General features: G+C 52.1%; 1 gene segment (V, D, J or C); it reads right to left on the minus strand.

The window, feature by feature from the left end:
* Window positions 1–9,239: 9,239 nt before the first annotated feature.
* Window positions 9,240–10,597, minus strand: LOC127026689 (T cell receptor alpha variable 1-1-like). The segment is given in 2 exon segments: window positions 9,240–9,691; window positions 10,549–10,597. Coding segments are annotated over 2 exon segments (501 nt in total).
* Between the last annotated feature and the right edge of the window lie 4,551 nt (window positions 10,598–15,148).

Here is a 15,148-nt window from a genome sequence, read left to right on the forward strand (position 1 = left end):
GCCTGTGCTGCCCTGGTCTCCAAGACACCGCCACTGAGGCAAGCATGCAATCTGGCCTGTTTCAAGCCCGTCCAAGCAATGCCTGGAGAAGGGATCCTTTGCCAGTTCAAGAAGGGGACCTCTGCCATTGTAGAAATCAGGTTTCCCTCTCTGCTTTTGAAGCCCAAGAACGTGGACTTTGAAGAGTTGCTTGAGCTACTAGACCCATACAGGCTTCCCTGGGGAACAGCTGGACAGAGAACTCTCCGGTCAGTGGACGGCTTTCAGCTTCAGCAAACCTCAGACATTCAACCCCTTAGGCAACCCAGCAATTCTCTTTCTGACCGCCTCTGGGAAGTGATCTTGGCAAATGTGTCTTTACAGGGTGTCCTGGTTTCGGCTGGGACAGAGTTAATTTTCTTCTTAGTAGCTGGTACAGTGCTGTGTTTTGGATTTAGTGTGAGAATGATGTTGATAACACTCTGATGTTTTAGTTGTTGCTAAGTAGCGCTTATCTTCAGCCAAGGACTTTTCAGTTTCCCGTGCTCTGCCAGCAAGCAGGTGTGCAAGAAGCTGGGAGGGAGCAGAGCCGGGGCAGCTGACCTGAACTAGCCAAAGGGGTATTCCATACCATGGAACATCATGCCCAGTACATAAACAGGGGGGAGTTGGCCGGGCGGCGCGGATCGTGGCTCGGGAACTAACTGGGCATCGGTCAGCAGGTGGTGAGCAATTGCATTGTGCATCACTCGTGGGGTTTTTTTTGTGTTTGTTTGGTTGGGTTTTTTTTCCCTTCCTCCCCCTCCTTTTTTGTTATATTCCTTTTCATTACTATTATTATTATTATATTTCATTATTACTATTGTTAGTATTATATTTTACTTTAGTTATTAAACTGTTCTTATCTCAACCCACGGGTTTTACTTTTTTTTTTCCCCTCTTCCCTCCTCCTCACCCCACTGGGAGGGGAAGGGGGAAGCGGCTGCGTGGTGCTTAGTTGCTGGCTGGGGTTAAACCACGACACAGGGTGTGTCCAAGCTTCCCTCCCAGCTACAGGCCTTCACCTGCACACCAAAAGGCTCTGCATTTGGTGCAGAGGGAAATCCTCTACAACAGCCTACCAGCATAGGTCTGGAACCCATGGAGAAAGCCTGAAGGTTTCAGTCACCTCTACATCATTGTCTCCTGTCTGTGTTGAGCTCAAACTCCTGACTCTGTGGGATGGCTTCCGAGTACCGGCAGAGATCCCCTGGGGGGAAGCGATGGAGAAGCAGGGGAGAAGCCCGATGCCGATGCCGATGCTTGATGCCAGTGCCAGTGCTGATGCTGATGACAATGCCTGGCGGCAGGGGAACCGCCCCGGGTCCCGGGGCCTGGGAGGGGCTGGGTGGGGCAAGGTGGCCCCGGCGAGCAGAGCAGCAGCGCCCCCTGTCGGGCCTGCCCGGGCCTGTCATAGAACCATAGAACCCTAGAGTCATAGAACCCTAGAGTCATAGAACCATAGAATGGTTTGGGTTGGAAGGGACCTTGAAAGACCTTCTAGGCCAACCCCCCTGCCACGGGCAGGGACATCTCTCACTAGATCAGCTTGCCCACAGCCCCACCTAACCTGACCTTGAACACCTCCAATGATGGGGCATCCACAACTTCTCTGGGCAACCCATTCCAGTGTCTTAGCACCCTGATCGTAAAAAATTTCTTCCTTATGTCCAACCTAAATCTACCCTCTTTCAGTTTAAATACTTTAGCCCTTGTGCTGTTGTGGTGGGTTGACCCTGGCTGGATGCCAGGTGCCCACCAAAGCCCACCAAAGCTCTATCACTCCCCCTCCTCAACTGGACAGGAGAGAGAAAATAAATCGAAAGGCTCATGGGTCGAGATAAGGACAGGGAGATCACTCACCAATTACCGTCACAGGCAAAACAGACTCGACTTGGGGAAAAATTAGCTTAATTTATTACTAGTCAAATCAGAGCAGGATAATGAGAAATAAAACCAAATCTTAAAACACCTTCCCCGCACCCCTCCTTCTTCCCAGGCTTAACTTTACTCCTGATTTCTCTACCTCCTCCCCCCGAGCGGCGCAGGGGGACGGTGAATGGGGTTTGGATCAGTTCTTCCCACGTTGTTTCTGCCGCTCCTTCCTCCTCAGGGGGAGGACTCCTCACACTCTTCCCCTGATCCAGTGTGGGATTCCCTCCCATGGGAGACAGTCCTTCACGAACTTCTCCAACGTGAGTCCTTCCCACGGGCTACAGTTCTTCACGAACTGCTCCAGCATGGGTCCCATCCACGGGGTGCACTCCTTCAGGAACAGACTGCTCCAGTGTGGGTCCCCCACGGTGTCACAAGTCCTGCCAGCAAACCTGCTTCAGCGTGGGCTCCTCTCTCCATGGGGCCATGGGTCCGCAGGTCCTGCCAGGAGCCTGCTCCAGCGCGGGCTTCCCACGGGGTCACAGCCTCCTTCGGGCATCATGCCCACATGCCCACGGAGCACAGCATGCTCCGGCATGGGGTCCTCCACAGGCTGCAGGTGGATATCTGCTCCACCGTGGACCTCCGTGGGCTGCAGGGGGACAGCCTGCCTCACCATGGTCTTCACCATGCGCTGCAGGGGAATCTCTGCTCTGGCGCCTGGAGCACCTCCTCCCCCTCCTTCTTCACTGACCTTGGTGTCTGCAGAGTTGTTCCTCTCACATATTCTCACTCTCTCTGGCTGCAACTGCAACTCCCCTGTAACTTCTTTTGCTTTTCTTAAATATGTTATCACAGAGGCGCTACCACTGTTGCTGATTGGCTCGGCCTTGGCCAGTGGCGGGTCCGTCTTGGAACCCACTGGCATTAACTTTATCGGACATAGGGGAAGCTTCTGGCATCTTCTCACAGAAGCCACCCCTGTAGCCCCGCCCCCCCCCCAAACCTTGCCACGCAAACCCAATACACCTGTCTGTACTGGGACCAATATTATCTGATATCTTCATTAATAACATAGACAGTGGGGTTGAGTGCACCCTCAGCAAGTTTGCAGATGACACCAAGCTGAGAGGTGCAGTTGGTACTCTTGAGGGAAGGGATGCCATCGAGAGGGCTCTTGACAGGCTTGAGGAGTGGGCCCATAGGAACCTCACAAAGTTCAACAAGACCAAGTGCAAGGTCCTGCACCCGGGCTGGGGCAATCCCCAGTAACAATACAGACTGGGGATTGAGAGCGGCCCTGCGGAGAAGGACCTGGGGATACCGGTGGTTGAAAAATTGGACATGAGTCAGCAATGTGCGCTTGCTGCCCAGAACGCCTGAGCTACAGCCTGAGCTACAGCCAAAGAAGCGTGGCCAGCAGGTCAAGGGAGGTGATTCTCCCCCTCTACTCTGCTCTCATGAGACCCCGCCTGGAGTACTGCACCCAGTTCTGGGGTCCCCAATAAAGACAGACATGGTCCTGCTAAAGTGGGCCTTCCAGGGAATGGCTACGAAAACGATCCGAAGGCTGGAACACCTCTCCTATGAAGAAAGGCTGAGAGAGTTGGGGTTGTTCAGCCAGAGGAAGAGAAAGCTCCAGGGAGACCTCATTGTGGTCTTTCAATATATAAAGGGGGCTTGCAAGAAAGATGGAGAAAGACTTTTTACCAGGGCCTGTAGTGACAAGACAAGGAGTAACGGTCCATCAGAGCAGCACCTGCCGAGCTCACCAGCCAATGATGGAAAATCCTGACACAGGCCTGCTTTTTACACACACGGTACACATCTATTATGGCTGCCCAGTGGTTAACAACAGCAGCTGACTCTAGCCTAAGCAATGCTGCAGCTGCTTTCTGAGAAGCTTTCTAACAAACCCACCTGGCTGGCACCTTGCTTCCTGATGCTGTGCTTGCAGAGCATAGCTAGGAGCTGGACTCCTTCCAAGGGAGGCAGGTCACAGTTGGGGGGACCTGAATAGGAGCCTTCGAGGCCAGGTGAGGAGCCTTGGACAATGCCAGCCTTTCTGGGAGGCTCTCAGGGCACAAGGCTTGTCCTCCTGGTGCCTGTGCAGTGCTGGGCACAGCCTCCTGCCTCCACTCCTGTGGCTCTGGAGACTGCTCCAGTGCTAAAAGCAGATGCGGAGACAGGCTTCTCAGCAGTGCAGCTCCAAGAGCTCTAAGGAGCTAGACTAACTGACAGATGTCAGGGCTTGGCCCAGGCAGTTTGAAATCTCCTCCTGATGCCACTTGCTAATTAATATCAGTTTGGCTTTTGAAGAGAGGGTATTTACCGTAAGGCAACTTCATCAGGCCAGCTTCCTTTCTGGTGTCCCAGCCTCAGCATTTGCAGCTGCAGGCCATCTGGCTCACCCCAGACACACAACCCTTTGCTGCCCTGTGAGCATGTCAGGGCAGCACCTCTCCCTGCATTGAAGCTGGAACTGGGCCCAGACCTCCACAACCGCCCTACGGCGATCAGCAGGGGTGGGCTGGATCTTGTCAGACTTTGGGATTACTTTGAATTGTTAGGTGGGGAACCCCTGGAGCTCCAGCAATAGGGCTTGTCTCTAGCTTTGACTTTGTGCCTCATGCACGGACTTTGCATGTGAAGAGGGTGAATGTCCCCAAAAGACCCTGCAGCTTGGACCCCAATACGCCTTCTCTCTTTCCTCTAATGAGAACACAACCGGTTGAACTACTTCTGTCCAACCCACAAAAGCCCTCTGCTGTCATTAAATCCACCACGGATGGCCAGCACTTGATTTCCCTTCTTGGCACTGGGCTTTCAAGGACTTGCTGAAAGTTGTCAGGGGCACAGAGGTAGAGAGCTGGCCGGTGGAGTCCTGGTTTTCAGAGTGTGGGGAGAGGCTGTGCTTCCTCATGTGGATATGCATGTGTCTGTGCCTGAGGGCATATTTGTGCCTGTCTGTCTGCATTTGTGTGTGCATTTGCAACTGCACATGTGAGAGTGAGTGTCTGCCAGCGTGTGTGTGAACAAGTGCATTTCTGTGTGTATGTGCATGTGTCTGTGTATGCGCATGTTTTTGCAGGTGAGCAAGTAAGTGTGCATGGTGTCAATGTGCATGTGTGCGTATGTGTATGGGCATATGTGTGTGCAGATGAGCACATATATGTCTGTGTTTGTGCATGAGCTTATGGATATATCTACATGCAAGTGTGAGTGTGCAAGTGCATATAGGCATGTGTGAACATTCATGTGATGGCATGTCCAGGGGAGTTAATGTGTGTGCATCCACAGGGGTTCCTGTGTAACTGGGTGTGCATGCACATGTGTTTTCATGTGTGCTCACATGTGATCAAACGTGGGTGCTCCCACTGCTATATGTATACAAGGGCCCATGTGCATTTGTGTACTGATTCAAAGGAACCGACTCACAGACGGACTGTAAGCCAAAGCACCTTTATTTTCGCTAGCGGGGAGAGCATAGGGTCCATCCTACAAAATTGCATCTCCATCCAGGTAAAACCCCAGTCAGCTTATATAACAGTCCCATTAGTCATCCCACACATTCCGCAGCCAATCCCCGACCAGCAAACAGTCTGGCCACAAAACTCCAATCTACTGTAACCAATCCTATAGTTCCCTAGATAACAAGGCACATGCCAACAGAGCCAGAGCACACAAGATGTAACCAACAAGACACAATTCCCCAGCAACACAATTCCCCAGCAACACCTGCCAATCCATACCCATGCCCAAAAGCGGCCCAGCCATGTTAAGCAAACCCTCAAGCTACACCAAACTCCATTCCTTAATTCACCTGCAAACATGGACAAAAAAACACCCCACCAGAATGCCACAGTCTTACATTAATTGCCTGCACAGGAACCCTCTTGCTCTTGGTCTGCATCTACTTCTCACACTGATGCGTTTCTGCTCTGGAAATCCTTGGGCTCATCATCCCGGCACTCCATGAATGAATGGGCAAGGTAGAAAGGTTAAAATGAAAAGATAGCGCTGCAGGAAATCAAAACACAGCCTACGTCATTAGCTGGGACATTTTGATTAAGGGATGAGCGTGTCAGAAGAATATTACCTCCACAAAGGGTGCTTGTGGACCTTGGCAAGTGCAGGACCCTTATGAAAGCAAGTACAACTCCTCGCTCCTTCATCCATTTCTCTTGCCTCCTTCTGCATTGAGAAACACATGAGGGAAGCTCTTTCTCCTCCTCTTACTCCAGGATGAGGTCTTGCCTCAATGGCCATCTCAGGTGATACCCGCTCTGCCCTATTGATACCATAAATTTGGTTGCAAATGAATAACCCTCTAAGACTTAGTTTGACATTTTAGAAGGCAGGCATTCTTTATTATGGCACCGGATGCACGGGGGATTGCTCCACCTAACATGCATGCCGCATACCATTATTACAAGGTTTATATCGAGTTATTTAATTAGTAACAATTAGTAAAAACACGCTTAAGTTTACACTCATTGGCTAGTGATAAACATTTCATTCATTACTGGTCAGTCGTATTAAAATTAACTCCGCTTGCGATGTAGATTAGCACGCATGCTCCTTAGGGGTGTGGGGGGGCAAGTTTCTTGGGTCTTGAATTGAGTCGGTGGTCGTGCTTCCCCCTGCCGCTTTTACCTTTCCCCTAGTTACGAAGGACTTCTCCAGGTTTGGCTCATTTTGTAATTCAGTCAGCAGAGCCGGGGAGTATAATACTGATATTGAGGAACATCTTGCCCTTTTATCACATATTGTTACTTGCTAAACTTTGGTATGTAGGCCTACTTGTCCTTGGTATGCAGACTTGCTCATCTCTGGTATGCAAGCCTACTTGCTCTATCTGTACAAAGTTTACACAAAGGGGCCCTTCATCAAATTGTCTTAAGTCTTAGTTTCTACCATATATCCTTCTTCTTATATACTGAATAGGACAATGTATGCTTTTATTTGGTAGCCCATTATTTGGCAGACAACACTTAATCACTAAACAGAGTTTGATTATGGTATCGCTATGAGCTCCTTCTTATGGGACATTGAAAGAGGAAGAGTGTTTGGCTTGGAGAGATGTGAGGGACTGACTGAGGTGGCTCCTGTGCAACAGGCTTGGCAGAAACCTCTCTAGGCATGGCTGCTATTTTAAGAGCCCTTGGGTCCAAGGGGAAGAAGCCCTGCTGTCTCCCTGCACAGCCTCCACCTGGCCACCCAGCAGGTAGCTTGTCGTCTTTGTTGTGGGGTGCAAGGCTGCTTCCTTACCCATCCCTGTGCTCTGCTTCTCTCCCAGGTGCACCTCCGACTTTGAGACATGTCCTGCTACAACCACTGCCATTAAACCCCTCCCGTGGTGGTGACCCTGCCCGGCCCCATCCTTGGCTCCTTCCCGCAGAACACTGTTGTGGGCTCCTCCACCTCCGCTGCTGTTGGCAGCATCCTCAGCTGTGATGGACTGCCCATCACCTCTGGGTGCTGTGACCTCTCCTGCATTTCCAGCTGCTACTCTGGCAGAAGGTGCCCCCCCGCTAAAGCCGCTGGTGACAGCGAGACAAGTACCCCCAGGAACCCAGAAGTAGACCGTGGAGGGAGGATGGAGCTCCTGGCCATTCTTTTTCAGAGATTGAGCATCACCGGCTCTCCTTGTAAAGTAAGGCTGGAAGGGAGTAGCCTGAAAGCACAGCCCACGTGTGCCTTTGCCTCCTTCTGCTCTCTCCTTTCCCTCTGCCGGTCTGTTTCCCTGTGTTGTCCTTCCCTCTGTGGACACTGTCCCATGCGCTCCCTGAGCAAGCTGTTGGTCTAGGGCGATCAGAGTGGAGGCAAAAGGGGACCCTTCACCTTTCCCAGAGGAAGGGGAAGGTGGGACACTGTGCTATGGTCCCCTTTCCAGCACTGTTCCTAGAAGCTGAGGAAGGCTGCTCCAGAGCCAGTGGCCTGCCTTGCTTTGTCTCTCCCTAGAAATGCTCTCTGGAGCATGTCCTGTGGTTGGGGAGCCTGATGAGTGGTGTCCTCAAGTGAGCACCACAGCAGTAGGCCAGTGGGAGGCTGGCAGCCCCATGAGCCGCGCAGCTCTTGGGGACGGATCTTCCTCCTAGTGTGCCTGGAGTTGTGCTGGGAGGCCTCTCAGCAGAAGATGACCTTGAAGGCTAGCACAATTTGCTGTGCCGAGGGAGAGGGAAGCAGGAGAGAGGCACAGCCGGAAGAGAGGCTGCGGCTGCTGCCTAAGTGTCCCAAGGGTGGCCAGAAGCTTTCCAAATTACTGCTTTTACCCGCAGCGGGGTTGGAGAGCGTCTTCCCCCTGTGGAAGGGGACCTACTGAACTACTGCAGGAAAGAGCTGAGCCCACTGAAACGCCTCTGCCCAAGGCCTTGCTTAAGGGTTGGTTTGGCAGCAGAGACTTGACCCCCTCTCTGACCCCGCACATCTTCAAACTCCTCACAAGCAAAGCCCAAGAGGGGAGGGAGGAAAGGCTACTGAGAGGGGAGGCAACTAGTTCAACACAGACATGTGAAGTGAAATGCTGATACACTGACACAAAATCTCCTTTTCCTCTCAGCTGCTATTTAGCGGGTGGGGGGAGGGGGGGATTGGCTTTTGAAGAGAATGCATTTACCAGCAAAGAAACCTGGGAGCAACTTCATTAGTTCAAGCTCATTTCTGTGTGCAGACCTCAGCATTTGCAGCCTGCAGGAAACTGGGCTGGTAGCAGACACAGAATCGTCTGCTGCGGCATTGCTTCTTGCATAGGAGGTGGGGGGGGCTGGTTCCAGACCCCCAGGTCTCCCTGAAGGAGATCACAAGGACCACCAGGGAGATTGTCATGCCTTCTTTGTTTCTACCAGTGGGGTGGATAAGACACCTGCTGATAGGAGGCTGAGGCTGGGGCTGTCTCCCCAGAGAGCACAGGGCAATGAGGGCCCATGGATGCCCCATGCTGGGAGCTGCCTGGGTCGAGCTTTTCTTTGTCTGTGTTTGTTTTGGGTTATGGTTAGTCATGCAGATAGGAGAAGGAAAAGGTACAGCATCTCTTTACATCAGCTGCCATGGCTGAAGTTCAAGAGGGAAATAACACAATGGAGCCAGTTTTAAGGTGTGTCCGTCTCAAGACAAGACAAACCCAGTTACTGTTGGGGAGGATGGAAGTGCCTGTGGTTATTAATAGTGGTCAAGATGAACAGCTTGTTAATAGGTAAATGCAATGGCTCATGTGCGTGCTGCTTGCACTTTACGACACAGCAGAGCTTTCCATGCAATAAGAAGACTGCGCCTTCCTTTAGTGTGGTATGGGAATATTTAAGACTGTGTCTGCATAAATTCGTGTCTGGGATGGACAGAAAACATTACATCACAGGATCTTTGCCTGCAGAGCTGTGGGTGCACAGGGCAAGCAGCGCTGCCAGGAGAGAGCTGAGGGCCCCTTCCCCCAGGCTCAGCCTTGCACAGCCACATGCCCTCCCTCCCCTGGGTTCTTGCACAGCCAAGGAAGCTCCCTGCACCAGGGTGTCTTGCACAGCACAGAGGTACAAGGCACTGTCAGAGACCTCGACTTCCTCCAGCTGCAGGAGGCTGTATTTCCCTGTGGTGTTCAGCGACGTGGTGAGACGGCCGCTCGGCTTGCGGCCAGCTGCTGCCTGAGACGAGAGCAGCTGGGGACCTTGGCCTTTCCTCTGCTGGTACCAGAGCAAGCTATAAAAGCTGGAGGTTTGGTATGTGCAGGTTGTTTGGAAGGTGTCTCCCTGCTTCACTGTGACTTGTCCTTCTTGCTGGGTGACGGTGATCTGCCCCATGGTGCCTGCAAGAAAGGGAAGGTCAGCAGCTCTGCAGGGAAAGGCCCTGGGAAGCAAACCAGGAGTGGATGCAAAGTCCTGGTGGAGAAGGCACCCTGTCCCTTGCCCTGCAGGAAAATCCTGAGGCCTGGGGACAGCCAGGGGGAGGGTAGTTTTGGGCAGGAGCTCAGAGCACTCAGCACAGTGTGGACCCTGAGGAGAGCTGTGCTGTGTCCCTGCTCCTCCTCCCTGGTCTGCGACTGCCCAGAGGACCAGGGAACAGCCTGTCATGCCTGACCTTTGTGTGCTGGGACCAGCACCCCTCCCGCAGGTTGAGGGGCCCAGGGAGCTACGGCAAAAAGATTCATCCTGCTTCCCCATCCCTGTCAACTCCGAGGGCTCCTAGGTCCTTGAGCTCATACAACCCTGAGCTGAATGTTAGAAAGAGGGAGGCCTGGCTGAGTTGACAACCAGGAGGAAACTGGAGGCCATGGCAGCCATGCAAGGAGGCCCAGCCAGGCGGCACAGTGAATGTCCCAGTGGCAGCTTTGACAGGATCTGTTACTTTGTGTTGGAAGTGGAGAAATTTGAGGCTGCAGAGACAGCTGAGATCTCCTATGCTGCCCACAGGTGGATCAGAAGAGAGAGGCAGAGAGAAAAGATGGAGAAAGGCTCTGAAGCATCTGTTCCTCTCTCTTCTCTTCTCCTTTCCAACAGTAAGTACATCTTGAGAGAACCAATACAAAACCACATACCCGAGATGACATTTCCCAGTGTTTTCCTGTAATTCAAGAGAATTTCCATGCATGAACCTGATAAAGCTGGTGAGAGTTTTCTGAGGAGGAGGAGAAGAAGTATGCATTGATGAAAAGGCAGGACTTACCCAGCAGTTGCCCCAGGAAGACAGTGAGGACGAGATATCCAAGGTGCATGCTGAGTCCGACCCGCCTGTTTGTTGAGTGAGAGAGAGTCAGAAAACCACCTCCCGGCCCCGAGATAACAGAGCTGCCGGAAACGACTCTGTTGGGGGAGCAAAGGAAGAAGCGGGGAAGAGAAATGATCTGTTCTTCCTGTGCCTGAAGTGCTCCTCCTGGGTTTCTCCCTCCTCCAGCAGCAACATCTGTGGCTCCCTCAGCCAACGGCGTTCTGAACATCTGCACGACGGTGGGCCCTGTGCACTCTGTACACATGTACAGGAAGAGGAGGATCTCTGCATTTCTGCTAAGAGGAGAAATCGAGCCATAGTCCTCAACATGCAACCATCCTTGCTGACCCCAGGGCCACAACCCTGGGAGTCTCTCCTTGCTTGATGCTTCTGTCTCTGCTCACAACATGTCCTGGACAATGTCCAGACAGCTTCTGAATGCCTCCAAGGATGGAGACTCCACAACCTCTCTGGGCATCCTGTGCCAGTGCTTCCCCACCCTCACAGTGAAAAAGGGATTCCTGATGATCAAATAGAATCTTCTGCGATTCACTTTGTGCCCATTGCCTCTGGTCCTCTCAGTGGACACCATGGAGAAGAGCCTGGCTCTACCTTCTTCACACCCTCTCTCTGAATATTTGTACCCATTAATGAGCTCTCCCCTGACACTTCTCTTCTCCGTACTGAGCAGTCCCAGCTCTCTCAACCTTCTTCACATGAGAGTTGCTCCAGTCTTTTCACCATCCAGAGTGGCCCTTTGCCTGACTGTCTCCAGGATGCCTGTGACATGCAGTTCCCTAGTGAAAACACCCCCCCACACACCCTCTGGAGTCACAAGCACACCCACAGTCAGGCATCTCTCAAATACCAGCATGGGTCCTCAGCCCTCCTCTCACAATCACCCCCACACTCTTGGACCCCTCAAACATTACCACGGCTTGGTAATATCACCCTGTAACATGTTTCTCATTCTCCAGTTGCTGGCACCCAGAGCTTGTTGACATTCCAGTCCCTCCAGCTGCTGGCACAGAGACCTCTGTGACGAGAGGCCTCTTCTCCAGTTGCTGGCACTTAGACCTTGCCGCACATCCCGCAGTCCATCCCATTGCTGGCACCCAGGCCTACAATCACTATGGCCATTGGTTGGTTGCCCAGTTACTGGCACCCAGATCTCTCTTTCACACCAGTCTCTCCAGTTACTGGCACTCACACGTGGGAAGTTACACAGAAGAAAGGTTAAGAAAGGATTTATTAAGAAGGCAGGGGGGACTGTAGTGGTCAGGCACAGGGCTCATCCCAACAAGTGCACTGACCAGCCCCTGCTTAGGTGCAGGTACTTCCTTTTGCCCTTCCTCCTCTCTATTGCCTCCCCTTGCTCCTCCCCAATCCTCTATTCCCCCCCCACCTTTCACCCTTCCCCTAAGCATTCCTTAATAAGTGTAGCCTAGTCCCTCAGGACCCTCCTCAAACATCCATAATCCTCATGTTCCTCTTCTCACTTCTTGTCACTTACAAAGCTCAGGCTGACCCACTTCAAAGCTACACCTGCAGTTTCCTAATGGCCCATCAATTAGCAGCTGCAGAGCTCTGGTCTCCCTCCTTGTCTCCCTTATCCCTTACTCAGAGATTGGCGTCATTGTGTGCTTTGTTTATCACTTTCCCTTTTACTTGCTCTTCCCTTTGAAAGGAAAAGGGACTTGATCTGACAGCCTTAGTGAACCAGCAGCTCTCACCTTCCACACGCCCTTACAGTGACCTCTGCTGAAGTTCCTCAGGTGTGTGAGTTCCTCAAGGCACTGAAAGGCTCCTGTCCCCAGAGAAAACTGGGTCTTTTGAGTCCAGCCTCTGGGGAGAAGCCCCATGTTGAGCTCAGCCTTTGAAGGTTCTCCCTGCAACACCTGCAGCAATGCTGTCATGGCATTCACTTTTCAGGATGGCTGAGAAGTTACAAACATGAAGGAAAAGGGAAAGACTGGCCACATGAGCGATCAGTTTCAGGTGTAAAGTGGGTGTAAAGAAGAATGCCAGTCACTTAAAATGTGTGGAAAGAGACAGTTTGTGACCTCATATTGCAACTTATTTATTGTTTGCCCTCCCAGATGTCCTGTGTTTCCTGCAAGACCCTCTCACAGGTCTTTGTGTAAAGCCCAGCATAAGGACAGACCTGAATTCCAAACCATAGCTTTCTTACCCCATCCAGGTGGAAATGGGGCTTCTCATCCACCTACTGGTATGTCACAGAGAGACTTTTCTCCAGGTGCCTCACTCTCTTTGCCTCCTTCCCTTTCCCTCTGGCCAGGTCTCCTTTGGACATATTCCCTACCCCGTCGCTTCCAGAAAGCCTGAACTTTCTTTGTCACCTCAGAAGGCCTCACTGCCAACAGCCGCCAACATGGGCAGGAGTAGCAGGGAAAAGTCGCCCATGCTGCTGAATGTGCCAAGGGTGGAAATTGGAGCTAAGCCTGTGGGCTTAGCTGAGGGCAGTCAGCACAGACATGGGGACAGTGAAACGGTGTATGTCTGAGGGAGATCAAATTGCTCTGATACAGAGCATGCAGGAGAACGTGAAGATCAGCAAGGACAAGGTTACTGGGTGCACTTCCCAAGAGAGCTGCAGGTGGGCTCAGAGCTCTAGACTGCTTCATTGGTGCCCCCCGAGAGTTTGTGCTCAGGAACTGGCTGCCATTCAGGGGGGAGAGGATTCTTTTACATGTAAACCTCATCCCTTTTGGATCGGTGGAAATGTCTCTTGGCAGCCACTACAGTCCCATATCTTATTTGCTGCATGAAAATCCAGATGTCTTGACCAAAGTGTAGAAGTGGAAGAATGGAAATCCCCACACCCATGTCCTCCATCAAGAGGGAATTATGGCTAATGAAGCATCTCTCAGAATGACTGAAGGCCAAAAGCTTCAGTCTCTCTTCTCCCGTGTCTTCCTTCCAGAGGTGCTGGTGGGCTTCCTCAGGCCAGGGGACATACCCATCTCCTTCCACCGCTGCATGGCCCAGCTGTACTCCTCCCAGCTGCTGGGCAGAGACCAATGCTTCCTCTGCACTCTCATGTCCTATGGCCACTGCTTGGCTATCTGCAACCCTCTGCGCTCTGGGGCCATCATGCATCAGGCTGTGTGCATCTGGCTGGTGGCAGGGACAGGACTGGCCGGTTCCCTGCCTCCTGCTCTGCATACAATACTCACCTCCCATTTGGCTTACCGTTGGCACATCTGCCCATTACCCAGGCACATCTGCCACTTCTTCGCTGTTCTGCCAGCCCTGCTGGCCATGGCTTGTGCTGGCACTTCTGCCAACAAGGACGAGATCATCTTCAGTGTTGGGGATGTGACCCTCGGCTGCTTCCTCTTCATCCTCACTTCTTACAAGTGCAGAGCCAGAACCATCCTGCAGCTCTGCTGTGCAGAAGGCAGGCACAGAGCTGGCTCAACCTGTGCTTCCCATTTCAGTGCTATTGGCTGTTTCTGTGGCCTGTGTGTCTTCATGGGAAGTGACCTCAAAAGGGTCACTAGACAGAGTGGTGTCTGTGCTTTACACCACTCTTACTCCCCTGCTGAACCCCTTGATTTACACCCTAAGAAACAAGGATGTGAAAGCTGCTGGTAGTTGTTCACATGCAATAAACAAGTGGCAGGGTTGTAGTGTTCACACAGTCAGTGAAGGCATCAGCTTACACATGGGACTTATCCCATCCCAAAGCAGACGGGCACGGTAAATGGGACAAATCATCTTTCTGGAGACACTGATCCTGCAGTTGACCAATGGTGGCCTCTGAACTCCCCAGCTAGCATAAGCTCACAGCAGGGCCTGCCTACCTGGTCACGTGTGCATGGCTTGCTTCATCATGCCATCAGAAGTGAACCCACAGCCTGTCCTACGAGAGCCTACAAGCACCTCCATCCCATGCCTAAAGCCCGTATCCATGTCCACGGTACTCAGGGACAGACAGATAGCAGGGAGAGGGCTTTTGTGGGGGTGAAAGGGCTCAAGCTGGGCACGTTACTCTCATCAGCTGCATCTCCTGCTCTCACCGAGTGCAGATGAATCTTCCCTCAGCCACACTGAACCCCTGGAAACAGGACTTGCAGAAGATGACTCTGTCAAGTCCAAGACCTGTGCGGTGGCCCTGGACAGTGTAGATAGCCTCTCTTTGGGTGTCTTGAGTCTTCTCAATTAACTCTAGATGACTAGAGGTCTAGAGGGTGTGTGTGTGTGTGTGTGTGTTTGTGTGTTGTCTAAGCCAGTTGTTTAGTCTATCTTGAGTGTCCTTTAGTGGACTCTTCCAGCATGTGAGATGAGTTCTCTGCCCACGCTGACATCTTTTGCACTGGAAATGCTTGGCCATCTCATCCTGTCACACAAAAGACACCTTCACTGGGGAATGTGCCTGGCATAAAGCAGGAAATGAAAAGACAGTGATTGAGGAAGCCAAAACACAGCCATAGCATTAGCTGGGATGTTTTGCATTCAAGATGAGCTTGTCAGAAAATAATCACCTCTACAAGGGATGCCTCTGGCAGGCTGGGGCAGTAAAGGTCCATGATAA

This window comes from Gymnogyps californianus, chromosome 28, assembly GCF_018139145.2.
Source record: "Gymnogyps californianus isolate 813 chromosome 28, ASM1813914v2, whole genome shotgun sequence".
NCBI lineage: Eukaryota > Metazoa > Chordata > Aves > Accipitriformes > Cathartidae > Gymnogyps > Gymnogyps californianus.